Source organism: Tiliqua scincoides, chromosome 2 (assembly GCF_035046505.1).
Source record: "Tiliqua scincoides isolate rTilSci1 chromosome 2, rTilSci1.hap2, whole genome shotgun sequence".
Lineage (NCBI taxonomy): Eukaryota > Metazoa > Chordata > Lepidosauria > Squamata > Scincidae > Tiliqua > Tiliqua scincoides.
This window is the reverse complement of record NC_089822.1, coordinates 253,448,718-253,468,505: the sequence shown is the minus strand read 5'-3', so window position 1 is coordinate 253,468,505 and position 19,788 is coordinate 253,448,718. Positions and strand designations below refer to the sequence as shown.

Here is a 19,788-nt window from a genome sequence, read left to right as displayed (position 1 = left end):
ACAGGTAAGGAAATGGGTTAGACATAGGGCTGGGATTACACAGGTTACACATGAAGGTATTGGCCATAGATTACAACATGAATATTCCAAAAAAAGAAATCATTGACTGAAAAGAAATATACTCATCAATACAAAAGTTATCATATTTGTCATAATAATTAATGATTTATCTAAACAGTCAGTATTATTTAACTAAAGTTATCTATCCAGTCATAAAAAGGCTTCCAATATCTTCTTACTCTACCTAAATCTCTCTCATTTTTTTCGTTAAAATCTCCATTTCTGCTATTTCATAAGTTTTATCTATTAATTTTTCTCTAGTTAGAACATCTGTAGATTTCCACTTTTGCGCATACAATATTCTTGCCACTGCACTGATATGTACAATAAGGTATTTCTTATATTGATCTTTAATCTCTGATGTTACATTTAGGAGGAACATATCCGACTTGAATGGTAATACACAATTCACTATCTCTTGTAACAATTTATGTATCATTTTCCAGTATTTCTTTACTTTTTCGCATGTCCACCAGATATGATAAAAAGTTCCCTCAATCTCTTTACATTTCCAACACTTGTTTGATGACCCAGAATACATTTTTTCTATTTTCTCTGGAGTTAAATACCATCTATAAAACATTTTATATAAATTGTCTTTAAAAGATACCTTTTTAATATCTTAATATTTATATTCCAAATTTGTTTCCAGTTACATCTGCTTTGATTTGATATAATTGATGGAATATTCCAGTCCATTGATATCTACAGAAAGAATTTCCACTAGTTGTTCAGCCATTTCCACTTGAATATATTTTTTTAGTCTGTCTTAGTACTTCCTTTGTTCTCTGTCTTGTTTGTCTTTTCCTTCTTGTTCCTCCTACTGCTCCTTCTTCTTCTTCTTGACTTTCTTGTATTTCTTGATCCATCTCTTTTCTTTTTTCGTTTTCTCCATTCTGTTCTTTTTGGGTTTGATACGAAAATTCGTGAAGCACTGTTCTAGAGGCACCGTTACTGTACAATATGTCCCCTAACACCAACATTAAAAGAAACAAGGAATTTCAAATAATCTCTCCCCCTGGTCAGAGATGGCTAAGGCTTACCCTTTGGTGGAAACTTTCACAACACACCAAACATTCATTTGTTGAGTGCGTACTTTTATGTTCTGAATGATGTGTGCACCGATAGAAGCTCTTTCCACACTGCAAGAATTGATAGGTTTCTATCTACTATGTACTATTCAATATGTCTTAAGGCTTAATTGAGAAAGACCTTTCCACACTATAAATGAGTGCCCTTCGTGGATAAAAACAGAATATAAATCTAATAAATAAATAATAAAAACATTCATAAGGTTTATTGCCTCTGTGGATTTGTTGACATACTCTAGTCTACACAATTATTGTATACAGTGGTGCCTCACATAACGAAATTAATCCGTTCCGTGAGTTCCTTCGTTATGTGAGTTTTTCGTTTTGCGAAGCGCGTTTTCCCATAGGAATGCATTGAAATTTAATTAATGCGTTCCTATGGGCAAGAAAAGTCAGAACAAAGTCAAATTTAGTTTACAAAGTGTTTATTAAGTGCTCTTTAAAGGCATACATACTGTACAAGGATTTCAAAAACGGGGGGGGGGGATGCTGAGTGGGGAGCTTGAAGGCTGTAATCCTGTGCACACTTTCCTGGGAGTAAGCACAATGGGACTTACTTCTGAGGAGACACGCACAGGATTGTGCTCTAAGCTGGGTAGGAAATTCGTTGTGCGAGTCACCAAAAATAAAAATTCGTTGTGCGAGTCACCAAAAATCGCAAAACGCTTTCGTTATGTGAGTTTTTCGGTGCGCGAGGCATTCGTTATGCGAGGAACCACTGTACTTTGAAAATTTCAGCACTTATTTGATTTCTACCCGATATGGATTTTTTGGCTGGATCTTCAGCTCTCAGGTGTAACTGAAATGGATTTCAGGATCCAAGCATTTATATGCTTTATCCCCGTGTACGTTCTTTGATGCACATTCAGGCATGGGATCCCACTGAAGCTCATTCCTCACTCCAGTCATTTATAAGGGAAGCATTTCTTTCTCCAAGCATTTCTCCCTTGTGTGTTTTCTTTGATGTAGAGTCAAGTGTGCACTCTGCCTGAAACTCATTCCACACTCTAAACATTTATAGGGTTTCTCGCCTGTGTGGGTCCTTTCGTGCAAAGTCAGGCTTGAGGTTGTCCTAAAGCCCTTTCCACACTCCAGGCATTTATATGGTTTCTCCTCTGTGTGGGTTCTCTCGTGCAAGGCCAGGCCTGACCTAGTACTGAAGCCCTTTCCACACTCCGAGCATTTATATGGTTTCTGCCCAGTGTGGGTTGTTTGGTGCCGTGCCATGTTTCCCCCTCCAATAAATCTCTTTCCACACACCAAGCATTTATAAGGTTTCTCCCCTGTGTGTGTTCTTTGATGCACAAGCAGTTGTGAGCTGTTACTAAAGCTCTTTTCACATTCCAAGCATTTATACAGCTTCTCCCTTGTGTGTGTTCTTTGATGTACAGATAGTTGTGAGCTGATACTGAAGTTCTTTCCACAGTCCAAGCATTTATATGGTTTATCCCCTGGGTGGGTATCTTGATGCCTTGTCAAGTTTCCCCTGAACTTAAAGCTCATTCCACACACCAGGCATTTATATGGTTTCTCCCCTGTGTGGGTCCTTTCATGCACAGCCAGTTGTGACCTAGTAATGAAGCTCTTTCCACAGTCCAAGCATTTATGTGGTTTCTCCCCTGTGTGGGTTCTTTGATGTACAATCAGGGTTGAGGAGTCCATGAAGCACTTCCCACACTCCTCACATTCATATGGTTTCTCCCCTGTGTGAGTTCTTCGATGCACAGTCAGGCTTGCTCCTGCTGAGAAGCTCTTTCCACACTCCAAGCATTTATATGGTTTCTCCCCTGTGTGAGTTCTTTGATGCACAGTCAAGCTTGATCTCACACAGAAGCTCTTTCCACACTCCAAGCATTCATATGGTTTCTCCTTGCCTTCCATCTTTGGTGTATTCCTAGTGTTGATTCACAGCTTAAAGACTTTGTCCTTTGCTTTTCTCCTTCAGCCTTCCAGTTTCTTTTCCTAGATTGATTGACTTGAAATCTCCACCTTGATGAGCATCAGGTTTATTTCCCAATTTCCTGTTCCTTTCACCTGTTTTCATGCACAGCTTGATTCCCTCTGTGGATGCTTTTATGCAAACAAGAAGTATGATGAGCTGAAACCTTTTCTTTACTTGGAGCAAGTAAAAGATTTCTTCCCGGGTGGGTTTTCCCTGTCTTTATTATTGTTGGATTTACTACAGATTGTTTCTGTGGACAAAGATGCTTGTTACTTCTGTTCCCTTTGTGATGTTGCTGTTGACTGGGATTTCATGGAGGAGACAACCCTCAGAAACAAAAGACTGAGTCCTCAGTGCAGGTGCTTCCTTGCTGTCTCCACAATCAGTTCTGGACTTTACATCAAGCATGGTAGTTTCCAGTGACACCACCCCATGCACCTCCCGGGGATCTTCACTGTCTTGTCCATTGCTTCCTAGAACAGAGAGAGAATATTGATTACATAAGAACATAAGAAGAGCCCCGCTGCATCATGCCAAAGGCCCAGCTTTCTAGTCCAGCTTTCTGCATCTCACAGTGTCCCACCAAACGCTTGAGGGAGCAAACAAGACATCAGACACAACCTGCATCCTGGTGCCCTCCCCTGCAACTGGCATTCTGAGGTAGCCTACTGCTAAGATCAGGAGCTTGCACATACCTACCATGACGTGTAACCTGTAATGCACTTTTTCTACAGAAATTTGTCCAATCCCCTCTTAAAGGAATCCAGGCAAGATGCCACCACTACGTCTTGTGGCAAAGACTTCCACAGACTAATTACATGCTGGATAAAGAGATATTTTCTTCTGTCCACCCTAACTCTCCCAACACTCAACTTTAGCAGATGTCCCCTGGAACTGGTGTTATGTGAGAGGGAAAAGACTGTCTCTCTATCCACTATGTGCATCCTCTGCATGATTTTGTATGTCTCAATCATGTCCTTCCTCAGGCGCCTCTTTTCTAGACTGAAGAGGCCCAAACAATGTAGCCTTTCCTCACAGGGAAGGTGCCCCAGCCCAATAATCATATTGGTTGCTCTCTTTTTCATCTTTTCCATTCCCACGGTATCCTTTTGGAGATGTGGTGACCATAACTGGACGCAGTACTCTAGGTGGGGCCTTACCATCGATTTGTACAGCGGCATTACAATATTAGCCGCCTTATTCTCAATGCCTTTTCTAATGATCTCAAGCATAAAATTAAAGCATGGATCCCAAGCATGGATTAGCAGTGCCGCAGAGAAATGAAACCTTTAAAACACACTCCTAGGTATGCATGCTCAGAAGTAAGATGCAATGGAGTCAGTGGCACTGACTCCCACGAAAGTATGCATAGGATTGCAGCCGTGCACAGTGACCAACTCTCAATGAGCTGTTGAAGGGAAGTAGCAAAATTGTGGCTGCTGGGCCTTGCTGCACCCTGTCCTGGTCATGGCACAGAGGCAGCTTTGTACTCCCTGGTGCACAAGGTTTCTTTGGAGAAATCAGAAGAGGTGGGTCTCCTTCTGAATTCTCCCAGGCTGCACAGATGCTTGAATGTCACCTTATTTTCTTATATATGCAAAAACTACTGTTATTTTGTTGTGGGGCTTTTCTGTCAGTGGATTCATTCTTTCTTAAATAGCACTGAGCTCACCCACTCACTGAAAGATCAGGAACGGATTTGCACAGGCTCCATTTTATCACCATCTTGTATCATATTAAATTGTACAGCCCTTGGGACAGTGGAGCCTTGTCTTCAACCAAACCCAAACCAGGGGAAAAAAAAGAGAGATCAATGCTGCCTTCTTTCTGCAGCCTTTTGGTTGGTGGACAGGAGTGTGGGTTGGCAAATGAAAGTTTGCAGGTGAGAGCTTCAATCTCCTTTTGAGACTGACTCTCCCACAAGCCTGCTCATCGCAGCAGAGTTGCTCCCCACTGATGAAGGCTGGGCTTGGCCCTATCCAAGCCAAAAGGCACTGTAAGCGGAAGCGATGATGGAAAGTAAGGAAGCTGAGATTTCTTAGGGGAAATCTGAGAAATCCGTCCTTCCTTATGCTGGAAGCAAAAATACTTTTCCTAAGGGCAGCACTGTGTGTACCTTGGACTCCTGGAAGGCTGCTGAGAAAAGGCTTCCTGCCTCTCCAGCCAGGGTTATCAGAGGATCCCCTCATGCTGTGAAAATGGGAGAGTGTGATGCAGAGAGACATTTTCTCAAGGAACTTCCAACTACATGTGAGGAGAGTAAAATTCTATCCAATTTTCCAGCACCAGTGCAGTCGCAATGCAGCCCCAAGGTAAAGGAAGAAATGCTCCCATTCCTTAAGGAGGCCTCTCTGACTGCTGCCCCACCACAAGAAGCAGTATATGCCCCACTGGCACAGCTGCACAGGCACTGGAAAATTGGATAGGATTGGGCCCTAAAATAATAGGGACATTTAAATAACTGGTCAAATGATCAGCTTCTAACTCTTGGTGTGGTTTCCCAACAACCTGCTGTAAGCAGTAAAATTTGATTTCAGCATCAGAAAAAAGGTTTTTTAAGACATGTAACCAAGGAGGCAGCACCCAAGGAATTTCTGGCATTCCCAGTGATCCTGCCCCTGTCTAACCAGGCTGTTCAGTTGCTCCTTCATGCCAAAGAGGACACAGTCTAGATTAGAACATGGCACTGATGCCATTCTACTACCTGCAAAGGACACAAAGGTGATGGGAAAGCTTTTACCCTTCAGACCCTTTCCGCCCTTCCTTATGCTGTCTGACACCACCTACCTATTAGTTCCATACAGTTTCTGGATCTAGTTCTGATCCAGAAATGCCTGAATTGGGTGACCTGTACACATCCTGATACACTTTCCTTCACTTCTTCCTTGTGCCACTTAATCCCCATTTCTTCCCGTCTCCCTAACTAGCCACATCCCTCCTTGAAAGCTCCTTGCAAAACTTGCTTCTTTCCAAGCAAACCACGAACCACCTTTCCTGCTGTATTTTCTGCCTCAGTTCAGTCAAAGGCAGGTTCTGTATTGATTCCAGGTCTGGTCACTAGGACAATGAAAGCTGATGGTGGGGAAAAACAGATTTGGGGATGCAGAGGCTGGAGGAAAATCACATTTATCAGGGGCCACCTGGCTGCGTGGTTGCCCAAAATAAACACTTCAGTCCTAGGTGGAAGCCCAGTTAACTTTGGAGCTGGAAGGACACACACACCCCGCTGAGACATACAACTTGAAAGATGCAGACGTATTTTTCACAGATTGCAGAGGCTGCTCTCTGCAGGACACTGAGATGTACCTTCCTAGCTACGTTGCTGAGAAGCTCACCTTGCTTTGCCTGCCTGGTTCTTCCTTCTGAAGAGATGAGTCTCTCCTGTCTCTGCCTCTCTCTTTAACAGGAACAGATGCTGGAGGGATCCTTTTCTGCGGCAAACCCAGCTCTCTTTCATAAGGTTTATACCCCATCTGCCTCTGTTAAAAACAAGAACACAGAAGATTACAAGAGCTAAAATCATAACGTGAGGTGCTTTTTTCTGGTTAGTAAGACAGGATTACAGCCTAAGAGTGCAATCCAAATTTTTGACCGATGCAAGTGCCTTGCGCCGGCCCTTATGGCACAGTTGGGCCTCCGGGAGAGTTGGCTGGGTTGGTGTGAAGATGCCTTCTGACCCAAGGAGGGCACATCCAGCCTCTGTACCGCTTGGACCTGGTAAGGTTGTGCAGGCAGAAGAATTCTGGTGCAGGGATTTAGGAGGGCAGGGGAAGGGAGGGCAGCAGGCCCTCCTGGTGGGTGAACGGGGCCTGGGAGAGGGATGGGACCAGCTTCCAGCACTTAGTCTTAGTCTGGATTCTAATTCCCCTCCTGAGCAGTCTGGCATTATACAGTATTTCGCTGGCACATACTTGAGTCGCCCCATTGTGGTGACTGGGGCATTACTTGGGGCAGGGAGAAATAAGTCCCCTTACTCTGAGTAGTGCTCCTAACCTGCCTGTTGGCCTGCCTATTCCAGTGCAGGTTAGGATTGTGCTGTGTGTCTTGCTGAACACAATGGGCTTAATTCTGTGAAAAACAAACTGTTTGCAAATACCTCTAACAACAACATGTGACAGCAGAAATATACAGGAACTAATTACAGTTTCAAAGCTCCCAGCAGCCCTTTGGTCTCAGGAGCTGTGCCAGGTCCAAGATATTGCCCTCTAGGGTCTCTGCCATACCCGGCTGTTTTCTGCAGGGGTCTCAGGGATGCTCAGCCTCCTTCTGCCCCTCCAGCTTTTTCAGGGTCTCCATCAAAGCTGCCCGCCCACCCACCCCCAGAAATGGAGCCCACCACCAGGAGCAGCTACACTGAAGCAGATCCAGAGTCTGCCAAGCAGGGCAGGAGGCTATGGCAATGTGCCTTCTCAGCTGGCCTCTGAGCCTGGGAGTCCCTGCCCTCCTGGGGAGTCCTCCCCTTCCCCACTTTCACCCAGGCAGCCCTCAGGGACCCCCCCCCCCCAAGGGCTTGGATTCACCTGCCCACCCCACAGGCATGGCTTCAACAGGCAGAGAAAGGGGATGCTGGAGGAAGTGACCTCACACCTCATCCCCCTTCCTATTTACCCCTCTGAGAATCCAGAGTCACTAATTTTAACCCTCAGAGTGCCATGATAAAAGCCATGATAAAAGATTCTTTGCAAAAGATCTTGCAAGCAGCCCAAAGGGGGACACACACACACAGGCTGGGATATTTCTTTACCCACTGTGTGGTTGGCCTGTGGTACTCCTTGCCCTTGGATGAGGTGATGGCATCTGGCCTAGATGACTTTAAAAGGGGATTTTAAAGGCGGATTTCTAGAAGACAAGCCCATCACAAGCTAAAGCTGTGATGGACATGTGCAGCCTCAGGGTTTTAGTGGCACCAGGATGGAGGTGTCTTCTTGTCTTATGTGCTCCTTTAAAGGCAACTAGGCCAGATGACATCACCACATCTTGTGGAAAGGAGTCCCAAAGACTAACTGCACACTGAATAAAGATATATTTTCTTTTTTCTGTCCCAGCTCTCCCAACACTCAATTTTAGAGGATGTTCCCTGGTTCTGGCCTTGTGTCGTGATGTTTTGATGTTCTGCTGTTGTGATATTTTGACACATGCTGTGTAAGGAGGCTGCTCCTGCAGGGCGCACATTTGGGGGGCAGCATCTTCCCAGATGCTGGAGGGATGCTTTTCTGCTGCAAAATCCAGCTCTCCTTCTTAGGGATTATCTACCACCTGCCTCTGTTGAAGCCAAGAACAGCGGAGCTTGCAAGAGCTAAAGCACTAAAGAGCATAACACTACCCATGAAAGCAACACCCACCCAGCAGCCCTTTGGTCTCAGCAGCTGTGCCAGGCCCAAGACGCTGTCCTCCAGGGTCTCTGCTGCACTTGGGGTCTCAGGGATGCTCAGGCTCCTTCTGGTCCCCCCAGCTGTTTCAGAGTCCCCATCAATGCCCCCCCTCCATCAGAGCCCCCCAAGAGCAGCTGCCCCAAAGCAGACCAGAGAAGAGTTCCTCTTCTCATCCTCTCCCTGGCTGGCCTCTGAGCCTGGGAGTTCCAGCCCGCCTGGGGGCTTCCCTTCTCCCCCCTCCCACTTTCACCCAGGCAGCCCTGGGACTTGACCCCCCTCTCCCTCCACAACAGGCTTGGACTCACCTGCCCACCCCCCACACACAGCTCCAAGAGGCAGAGAAGGGGGATGCTGGAGGAAGAAACCTCACACTTCTTCCTCTTCACCACTCTAGGAATCCACAGTCGCTTCTTTTAACCTTTACAGTGCCATTGAAGCGAGATAAAACACTCCTTGCAGGAGGTCTTGCAAGCAGCCCAAAGGGGACACACACACAGGCTGGTGTATTTCTTTACTCAGCATGCAATGAGCCTGTGCAACTCCTTGCCACAAGATGTGGTGATGATGGACATATTGCAAGCAATCCAAAGGAGAAACACACACAGGCTGGTATATTACTTTACCCAGAGTATAATGAGCATGTGGAACTCCTTGACACAGGACATGGTGATGGCATCTGTTCTAGATGCCTTTAAAAGGGGATTGGGCAGATTTCTAGACGAAAACTCCATCACGGTTTACAAACCGTGATGGGTATGTGCAACTGTTTTGGGTATGCGCTACTGGTTTTAGAAATAGGTTACCTCAGAATTTCCAATGCAAGGGAGGGCACTAGCATGCAGGTCTGTTGTCTTGTGTGCTCCCTTTAAAGGCATCTAGGCTAGATGTCATCACCACATCCTGTGGCAAGGGGTTCTACAGGCTAACTACACGCTGGGTAAACAAATATTTTCTGTTGTCTGTCCCAACTCTCCCAACACCCAATTTTAGTGGATGTTCCCTGGTTCTGATGTTGTGTGAGAGGAAAAAGAGCATCCCCCTATCTTCTCTATCAATCCTCCGCATAGTTTTTGAATGTCTCAGTTGTGTCCCTCCTCAAGTACCATTTTCTAGACTGATGTGAAAGTCATATTTTCTCTAGTGAAAGTCTCTAGTGAAAATTTCATCCTACGGTTCTGAAGGAGCAAGTGAAGGCCCCCAATTTGTCGGTCCCAGTCAACTCTAAAGCTGATATCCCAAGACAAGGAGTTCCACAGCACCTTAACCATAAGACTTAAGAACAGCCCACTTGGATCAGGCGAACAGCCCATCTCATACAGTTTTCTGTATCTCTCAGTGGCCCACCAGATCCACCTGATCCCTCAAGAAACCCAAAAGACATCAAGATCCTGGTGCAGAATTAGGTTCCTGCAATCTCCAGTGCACACCTATGAGATCAATGGGGTTAGGGAGGCCAACTAACCTGCCTGCAGGAGACTCTCTGGATGGCAGAGAAGAGTCTCAGAACACAGCAGAGACCTTCAAAGTGTTGCCTGCAAAGAGTGCAGGTAGCTTTAAAATGGCTATGGGAAGCTTCTGAAGGTCTCTGCTGGCTTCTAAAGCTATCTGCACCATTTTCCAGGTTCCCATGGCCATTTCAAAGCAATGTTCATTATTGCCTGTCTCTTCTGCCCCCCTCTTCCTCCAACCAAGGAGACAACTCAGCTTCAGTAGCATTTGTGTAGTCCATGCTCACAGATGATAGATGGGAGAGGGGTGGTCTTCAGTGCAGGGAGCATTTTGCTCAAGTCCAGCAGAGGCAATGCAAGAGGCGCCAGGGGGATCCTCCTCAAAGGTGTTATAACAGTCTAAGCAAAATCATGAGAGGGCACTAGCAAAGCCACCGCTCTAGGACACATCGCCTTTGCTGAATCCAGTAGTCCAAACTCTTGTCCTTGATGTAGGGGCTCGTCTTCCAGCTTCTGGGTGTCCACAGCCAGGGCATCACGAGCACCAGCTCACCTGTTGCTGCAGGAGCAGACGGACCCCTGGGCAGCAGATTTGTCCCAGTTGTGGGAAAAGATTCAGCATGGGGACACGCCTGAGTGCTGACTGGAGCTTGGAGGGTTTGTAAACCCCTGGGAACTGGCAATTTGGCCCCCACTCAAGGTGCCCCTCAACTACCCTTTGGGACTCTGCCCAGGTTCTTCAGAGGCTGTCCCAGTCCTTAAGCGTACAGACCAGCACAAGCTATAATGCTCCTTGCCCCAAAGGCCCTGGGAAAACACTCAAAAGATAGCAATGAGGCTTACACCCCAACCCTGTTATTGGGCTGCGCTCTGTGAAGCCCCCAGCACTAGGTGGAAGCAGGCCAAGGGAAAGGAGGGGGAGGGAATGGTGTGCTGGTCATGCTGTGACAGCACATGCTGGTCTTTATCCCTCCATTATAAACCTCCCTGCCAGTTTCCTGTCCTCAGACAGACACCACTAAAACAGGCAGCAGGTGTTCGAGGTGGTAAGTACAAAATAATTTTACTCACTTCCCACACACTGTTCCATCTCCCCCACCCCCTATCATAGGATGCACTGTAAGTCTTCAGGTGCAGCTGCAACACTGATGGTGGTGGGACAGCCAAACCTGGATTTAGGTGAATCTATTTCTTCTCACAGACAGTACAGCAGTAGGTTTTATAACTTTATTCACATAAATTTAGGTTTACATTATACAGAACACAAAAATTCTTAAACTGATATACAAGTTGCAGTCAATAGCACTGCAGCTGCTAAAACAATGAAACTATTAAGTCTTCCTTTACTACCACCTGCAGATTAGAAGAACAAAAGAAGAGCCCTGCTGGATCAGGCAAAGGCCCATCTAGCCCAGCTTCCTGCATGTCACAGTGGCCCACCAGAGGCCTTGGGGAGCAACAGACAAGATGCCTGTATCCAGTTGCCACTCCCTTGAGACCAGTATTCAGATATAAGGCTTCCTCTAAAACCCAGAGGTTGCATACAGTCATCGTGACTTGTAACCTGCAATGGAGTTTTCCTCCATAAATCTATTTCATCCCATTCTCATGACATCTAGACCAGGTGTCACCACAACATTCTGTGGCAAGGAGTTCCACAGACTAGTTATGCACTGGGTAAAGAAATACTTCCTTTTGTCTGTTATAACTCTCTCTCCGGTCAATTTTAGTGTATGTCCCCTGGTTCCAGTGTTGAGTGGGAAAAGAACTTCTCTCTATCCACCTCATGCATAGCTTTATCATGTCTTAGGGCACAATCCTATCCTATCCTGCGCTGGAACAGGCAAGCCAAGAGGCTTGCGCTGTATCCAGTGCAGGATAGGGGCCAGAAGTGGCTCAGCCAGAGGCAAGGGGAAACTTTTCTCCTTACCCCTGGATCAGGGCCGCTGGCCCCTATGGGTCTCCTAGGACTTGCGCCACCTCCTGAGGCAGTGCAAGTTCAAGGAGAGCCGAGTGGCTTGAAGCCGCTACGTTCTCCCTGGGAATGGGGGTTGGGATCCAGCATAACTGCCGGATCCTACCCTGCCTCCTGCTCCCTGCCCGCCCACCCTCCCCCTGCCCAGGAACGCCTCCCTCCTGCCTCTTCCCTGCTTCCCCCCCCCCACCACCCGGCCCAGCTGGGTCGACACAAGTCAGAGAGCAAGCTGGTGCAGAGGCTAGTGTTAGTCTTCACAGGCCGGTGCTTCTGGGAGCGCCGGCCCGGCTTCCTCTCAAGGAGGCACGAATGTGCCTTATGGCATGTTTGCAGCCCTCCTAGACTGGCGCAAGAGACTTGCGTCAGCCCAAGGGCACTGGATTGGATTGTGCCATTAATTATGTAATCCTTCAGGAGCCTTCTTTCTAGATGGAAGAGCCCCCGACTCTGTAGCCTTTCTTTCTATGGGAGGTGCCCCACCCATTAATCATTTTGCTTCCTCTCTTTTGCACTCTTTCCAGTTCCACTATCACCTATTTGAGATGTGGGGAACAGTACTAGATGGTGCGCTGCCCAGTACTAATCAAAGCCCCCTGTGCTGCTAGTGCAGGCAATGCTGCATCCTGTGGGGGAGTGTTGCAAGCTGGGGGTCTATTCAAGGTAAGGGGACATTCAAACCCTCATTCTGGGGAAAGCCCAGCAGCTGCAATGGGGCAACTCAAACCTGTGCCTGCTAAATTGCTGGCATGAGTTCACGTTGTCCCATGTTAGCAGATCACGCGCAGGAAGGGGTACAGGATATGGTGTGCATCACTACCACCGATCCTGCACCTCTCCCAGGTTCGATAAGCCCGCAGCCGCATCGTCACCATCCACCCATCACATTACATCCTCTTCCTGTCCTTCCTCACCTCCTTTCACCTTCCAGGCTGGCTTACCTACCCTGGCCTCTTTTTACATTTCTAGAGTAGGCAGAGTTTGCATCCTTTGTTATTCTCTTCATTAGGAACTTCCATTTACAACTTCCATTTACAAAAGGAAGCCTCTCTATAAAAGGAAGCATCTTTGCGCTGGCCTCCCCAACTCTTAGGCTGACATATGTTTGCGACACCCTCTTATGTCATGTTTGCAACAGCCCCAGGTCTGCGCAAGTGACTTCTAACGGGGGTTAGGATTGTGCCCTAAGATAGCCAGTCCGATGTCACTGGCTGATACAACCTCACTATTCCCCTGCCAACCCAAAAAACTCAGCTGTGGGCAATTCTTAATGAGTACTCAGCTTCTTCAGCCCTTACGAGGAAAACCAGCATGGAGTTCAGAACAAAGGTGGATTTCTGTAAACCAACCTAGTGGCCAACCCCATGTAATGTGGCAATGAATTCCACATGCTAAGAAGTACCTCTGAGTCCATTCTAAACCTCCAGCAAATCCGTTTCATTAAATGACCCTAGTTATATTGTTCTGAGAGAGGGAGGAGAAAATGGAGTAACCCACTTCTTGTAGTTGCAATTGCACAGCACTGTGGGCCTAACTCTAACCTACTTTCCAGCACTGACATAAGGGCAATGCAGCTCCGAGGGAAGGTAACAAACATTCCCTTACTTTGAGAAGGCCTCTGCGAGTGCCATAAGAACAGCACTGCTGGATCAGGCCAAAGGCCCATCTAGTCCAGTTTCTTGCGTCTCACAGTGGCCCACCAAATGCCTCAGGGAGCACACCAGAGAACAAGAGACCTGCATCCTGGTGCCCTCCCTTGCATCTGGCATTCTGACATAGCCCATTTCTAAAATCAGGAGGTTGTAAGGAGTGATGGATTTTTCCTCCAATTGATCCAATCCCCTTTTAAAGGCATCTAGGCTGATAATGAGAGGTTTCTGGAAGGCTTCCTGAGAGTTGCTCTGGGGCTGGGGTGAGCCAATAGACAGATGGTGGAGGAGGAGGGGTGAAGCAACCCCCCTTCACTGTTGAACACTTGAGAGCTTGTTGGACCAGCAACCTTCAATGAGTAGAGGGCTAGCTAGCACGGAGAAGGAAGCATTAGATGTTGGAGATGTTGATGAGCCCTCCCTATCACCCAGCCGCACATGCTACCCTGTGGTAGGTGGTATGTGCCACCCAACTGCAGGATGCAGTACACATCCCATTGGCACAGCTATGCCAGTGCTGGAAAGCTGGTTAGGATTTGGGCCTAAATTAAACAATGTTACCAGTTAGGATGAATTTTGTAGTCTGATTTTTTTAATGTTAAAAGTTCAAAGATGGAACTTTCAAAAAATATTGTTTGTTATAATTGTATTGCCATGCAATCATATAAAGAAAGCAGAAATTAGTGTTTTTCAGACCCTCTGGCAAAATCATAACCTCCAGCCCTAAGAAATATCACCTGGAACTGCCACCTCTGTTTAAGGCAAGGGACTAGGCTTTGTGAGTCAGGCTCTTGAAGATAATGCTGCAGCCACACAGCTTTAGGCACCCCAATGTCAGGCTTCTATCTTATCTCTCAAAGGTGTGTCAATGCAACATTGGGTTCCAGAGGGCACTTAGGATGTTTCTAGAGCAGGGTTGGGACCCACCATTGGGTCGGATCGGATTTTTGGTGGGTCATGAAAAATTCTTGAAACATTTAAAACAAAAAACTTTGTAAGCATTCTTGTCCGGTTTGCAGATGAAAATCGTGAGCTGGAATGCTACCCTGTGGTATGTGGTAATCGTCATACCCCCAAATTAACATGTCAAGTTTTCTTTATTTTTTTAGTTATTGGTGTGCTGTAGTTAACATGTGAACCCAGTTTGAGGAAGTTCCTAACTGCACACCTTGCTCTCCAGTTCAGCCTTCTGGGTATCTGGAATGAGTGTAACAATTTAGGAAGGGGAACAGTCCCTTGCTAGGGAGAGTCTAGCAAATGTCTACACTCACATACTATATGTAAGGTCTCTAGCAGCCTCGAGAACGCAGGAAGTCAATTAATAATTAATATTTTAAAAGTATTAAGTTCTGTTTTTGTTTATTGGGTCACAACAGATCATCAGTTTTAAGAGTGGGTCCCAGTGCTAAAACATTTGGGAAGCCTAGAGGAATCACTGTCATATGATATGTCCCCTAGCACTGAAATTAAAAGAAACAAAGAAATTTCAAATGATCTCTCCCCCTGGTTAGAGATGGCAAAGGCTTACCCTTTGGTGGAAACTTTCACAACACACCAAACATTCATTTGCTGAGTGCGTACTTTTACGTTCTGAATGATGTGTGCTCCAATAGAAGGTCTTTCCACACTGCAAGCACTGACAGGGTTTCTTTCTACTATGAACTCTTCAATATGTCTTAAGGCTTAAATTGAGAAAGATGTTTCCACACTGTAAAAACATTCATAAGGTTTGTTGCCTCTGTGGATTTGCTGACATGCTCCAGTGAGTCTATGCAATTATTGTACTTTGAAAATTTCAGCACTTATGTGATTTCTACCCTATATGGATTTTTTGGCTGGGTCTTCAGGTCTTCCAGGTGTAACTGAAATGAATTTCACATTCCAAGCATTTATATGCTTTATCCCCATGTACGTTCTTTGATGCACATTCAGGCGTGAGATCCCACTGAAGCTCATTCCTCCCTCCAATCATTTATAAGGGAAGCATTTCTTTCTCCAAGCACTTCTCTTTTGTGTGGGTTCTTTGATGTATAGTCAGGTGTCCACGCTGCCTGAAACTCATTCCACACTCCAAACATTTATAGGGTTTCTCGCCTGTGTGGGTTCTTTCATGCAAAGACAGGCTTGTGGTTGTCCTAAACCTCTTTCCACACACCAAGCATTTATATGGTTTCTCCTCTGTGTGGGTTCTTTGATGCACAAGCAGTTGTGAGCTGATACTGAAGCTCTTCCCACACTGCAAACATTTATATGGTTTCTCCTCTGGGTGGGTATTTTGATGCCTTGTCAGATTTCCCCTGAAATTAAAGCTCATTCCACACACCAGGCATTTATACGGTTTCTCCCCTGTGTGGATTCGTTGATGCACAGCCAGTTGTGAGCTACTACTGAAGCTCTTTCCACAGTCCAAGCATTTGTATGGTTTCTCCCCTGTGTGGGTTCTTTGATGTACAATCAGGTTTGAGGGGTGTATGAAGCTCTTCCCACACTCCAAGCATTCATATGGTTTCTCCCCTGTGTGAGTTCTTTGATGCACAGTCAGGCTTGCTCCTGATGAAAAGCTCCTTCCACACTCCAAGCATTTATATCGTTTCTCCCCTGTGTGAGTTCTTTGATGCGCAGTCAGGTTTGATTTCACAGAGAAGCTCCTTCCACACTCCAAGCATTTAAAAGGCTTCTCCTTGCCTTCCATCTTTGGTGTATTCCTAGTGCTGATTCACAGCTTAAGGCCTATGCCCTTCCCGTTTCTCTTCCTAGACTGACTGACTTGAAATGTCCACCTTGATGAGCATCAGGTTTATTTCCCAATTTCTTGCACCTTTGACCTGTTTTCATGCAAAGCTTGCTCCCCTCTGTGGATGCTTTTATGCAAACAAGAAGTATGATGAGCTGAAAGTATTTCTTTACTCGGAGCAAGTAAAAGATTTCTTCCCAGGTGGGTTTTCCCTGTCTTTATTAATGTTGGATTAATAAAGATTGTTTCTGTGGACAAAGATGCTTGTTACCTCTGTTCCCTTTGTGATGTTGCTGTTGACTGGATTTCATGGAGGAGACAACTCTCAGAAACAAAAGACTGAGTCCTCAGTGCAATGCTCCCTTCCTGTCTTCAAGATCAGTTCTGGACTCTACATCAAGCATGGTAGTTTCCAGTGATACCACCCCATGCAATTCCCTGTGATCTTCACTGTCTTGTCCATTGCTTCCTAGAACAGAGAGAGAATATTGATTAGCAGTGCCGCAGAGAAATTAAACCTTTAAAACACACTCCTAGGTATGCATGCTAAGAAGTAACCCATAATGGAGTCAGTGACACAGACTTCCACGAAAGTAGGCATGGGATTGCAGCCATGCACAATGACCGACTCTCAATGAGCTGTCGTAGAGAAGTAGCACAATTGTGGCTCCTGGGCCCTGTTCCACCCTGTCCTGGTCATGGCATGGAGGCAGCTTTGTTTGCCCTGGTGGACAAAGTTTCTTCGGAGAAGTCCAAAGAGGTGGGCCTCCTTCTGGATTCTCCCAGGTTGCACAGAAGCTTTAATGTCACCTTATTTTCTTATATATGCTATATGCTTTTCTGTCGGTGGCTTCATTCATTCTTAAATGCCATTTAGATGGCAGGAGCTCAGTCACACTGGAAAGATCAGGAATAGATTTCCATAGGGCTCGATTTACCACCATTTTGTATAATATTATACTGTACAGCCCTTGGGGCAGTGGATCCTTGTCTTCAACCAAACCCAAACCAGGGAAAAACACCAGGGGAAAAAAAGTGATCAATGCTGCCTTCTTTCTGCAACCTTTTGGTTGTTGGGCGAGCAGGGACAGGAGCGTGGGTTGGCAAATGCAAGGTTGCAGATGAGAGCTTCAATCTCCTTTTCAGACTGACTCTCCCACAAGCCTGCTAATCACAGCAAAGTTGCTCCCCACTGATGAAGGCTGGGCTTGGCCCTATCCAAGGCAAAAGTCACTGTATGCGGAAGCTATGATGGAAAGTACGGAAAATGAGATTTCTCAGGGGAAGGAAGGTAATCCTTTGCCCTTTTTACCTGAACGCTAAAAGGTATGAATTGCTGTTAGCATTTATCACTGTAATGATTTTGCAGGGGAATGTCTGCTTTCCCTCCCTCTTACAGACCCAAGATGGACCTAAGTAATGTCATTTTTAACCTGTACAATCCCTTTTGAGAGGTAGCCAATTTCCTAAGTGAGGAAGCTCAAAGGAAAGGGTCATGGTCCAGTGGCAGAACAGCTGCTTTCCAAGAAGGTGGTCCCAGGTTCTATCTCTGGCAATAGTACCAGGTGGGGCTGGGAAAGGCCCCTCAGAAACCCATGCGAACAAATGCAGTCAGTTCTCTGCTAGATGAATGAAGCGTGTGAATCAGGCAGCCTCCTATGTTTAACCCTACAGGAATCTCAGGATGTGGCTGTAGTGCAGATGGGGATCCTGTGCTTTAGAAAACTGCACTGCAGGCAGCAGAGTAACAGGCCTTGGCCCATCCATGAGGTCAGCTGAGACAGTCGCCTCTGGCAGCAAATGGGCTGGGAGCCTCTTCCAACCACCCACTCACTTCCACAGTGCTTCCTCCCACACCACAGCTCATGAAAGAAATGGGGACTGAGCAGAAGAACAAATGTGGAGGAAAGAGGTGGGCCAGAGCCTCAGTCACTTGGATCACAATGGCACTTTCAATCTACAGCTCAACCAAGCTGCTATCATGCGTAAAGAGATCAGAGCAGCAGTCAGGTACAATGTACTACACTGACTCATCCTGACCAACATTATGTGACCCCAGAAACAGAGGCAGTTCATATTGTGGTGAAGGGTTCCCATTAACCACAGCACCTCGTGGTCCCATTCATCCAGCACACTGAAGCAACTGCTGTGTTAAGCAATAAAATGCATACGCAGGTTACCTGCCAATTCCTCTTCTTCTTTGAGAGCCTGGAAAAATACGCACTCCCTTCTTCCAGCTGGGAAATGAAGGTAGGAATGGGAAAAACTTCTAAGAAGGAAACAAAGAGATGAGTTACTTATAACTACAACATTCCAAGGCTTTACAAATCAAAGCCTGCCCCTCCACCCCCAAAAGAGCAGAGAGTGGGAAGCTCTTTGAATTCACACATATGAAAAGGCAGCAGAAACAGCTGGATGGATCCCAAAGCACCCACATGGTTTACGGGAGTATCAGCTCACTGCGTATAAAACCTGGACTGAATCACTTGTTGGGAATCCAGTTGTGGAAGTGAACTGGATTCCTTTCATCCTCTTCTCAGTGCATGGAAGAGAACCCTCAGCTAATAAAGGCTGAGCTGATCCAAGCCAAAAGGCACTGTAAGCAGAAGTTATGCTAGAGAATAAGAAATACGAGATTTCCTGGGGGAAGTAAGGCTTCTAAGGCAGCTAGCATAAGAAAAGCCCCACTGGATGAGCCCAAACACCCATCTTGTCCAGCTTCCTGTATCTTACAGCGGCCCATCAAATGCCCCAGGAAGCACACAAGACAACAAGAGATCTGCGTCCTGGTGCCCTCTCTTGCATCTGGCAAGCATTGGCCTAGCATTTAGATAGTAATGATTCTGCACGGGAATGGATAGCAAATACCTGCTTTGCCTTCCCTCTTACACACCCAGGATGGGCCTAAGTAACGCCATTTCTAACCTATAAAATCCCTCTTGACAGATGGGCAGTTATCAAAATGACAAAGCTCAGGGAAGGTGTTGGGCTCAGTGGCTGAACAGCTGCAGGATGCAGTGTGAGCTCTGGTGCAGCTTTCCACCAGTGGTGCTGGGGATTTAATTGGGACTTGGCTACCCAATGACCAAATAGGACTGGCAAACCAGCAGACGCCAAAGGCTTTTGTTGATGCCAGGACAGACCAGATACCTGGAAAAGTTATCTATTTTAATCTCTGGAAAACATCTAAAACATCAAAATGCTTTGTGTTTTTATTCGAATCTTTAAACACCAACATGTGTTGTTTTGCATTTTTATGCATTAACAAAAATAATCACCTCTAAGTATCAGTCATGACAAGCTCTGCTCACAAGCTTGTCCAGGGCACAACTCTCACCCACATATAGCCCATTTCTCTCCTGCAATCCTGACGCCCACACAAAAAGATGGGCAATTGAAGCCTTTCCTTCTAAACCAGCCATTTTCAACCTTTTTCAGCTCACAGCACACTGACAAGGCACTAAAGTTGTCAAGGCACACTACTACTTTTTAATTACATTATTATGTTACAATTAATTTA

The 19,788-nt window shown here is 46.1% G+C and overlaps 1 protein-coding gene across 1 annotated transcript in view; it reads right to left on the bottom strand.

Annotated features, from left to right (window-relative positions):
* LOC136639058 (zinc finger protein 850-like) overlaps positions 1-19,788 on the bottom strand; it is a 47,800-nt gene continuing 28,012 nt past the window's right edge. The window contains exons 5-6 of the mRNA XM_066613085.1: positions 15,520-16,077; positions 1-3,045 (exon numbers count right to left, since the gene is read on the bottom strand). Of these exons, the coding sequence (XP_066469182.1) occupies positions 2,061-3,045; positions 15,520-16,077 (1,543 nt within the window). The 3' untranslated portion in view covers positions 1-2,060. The remainder of the gene's footprint in view (positions 3,046-15,519; positions 16,078-19,788) is intronic.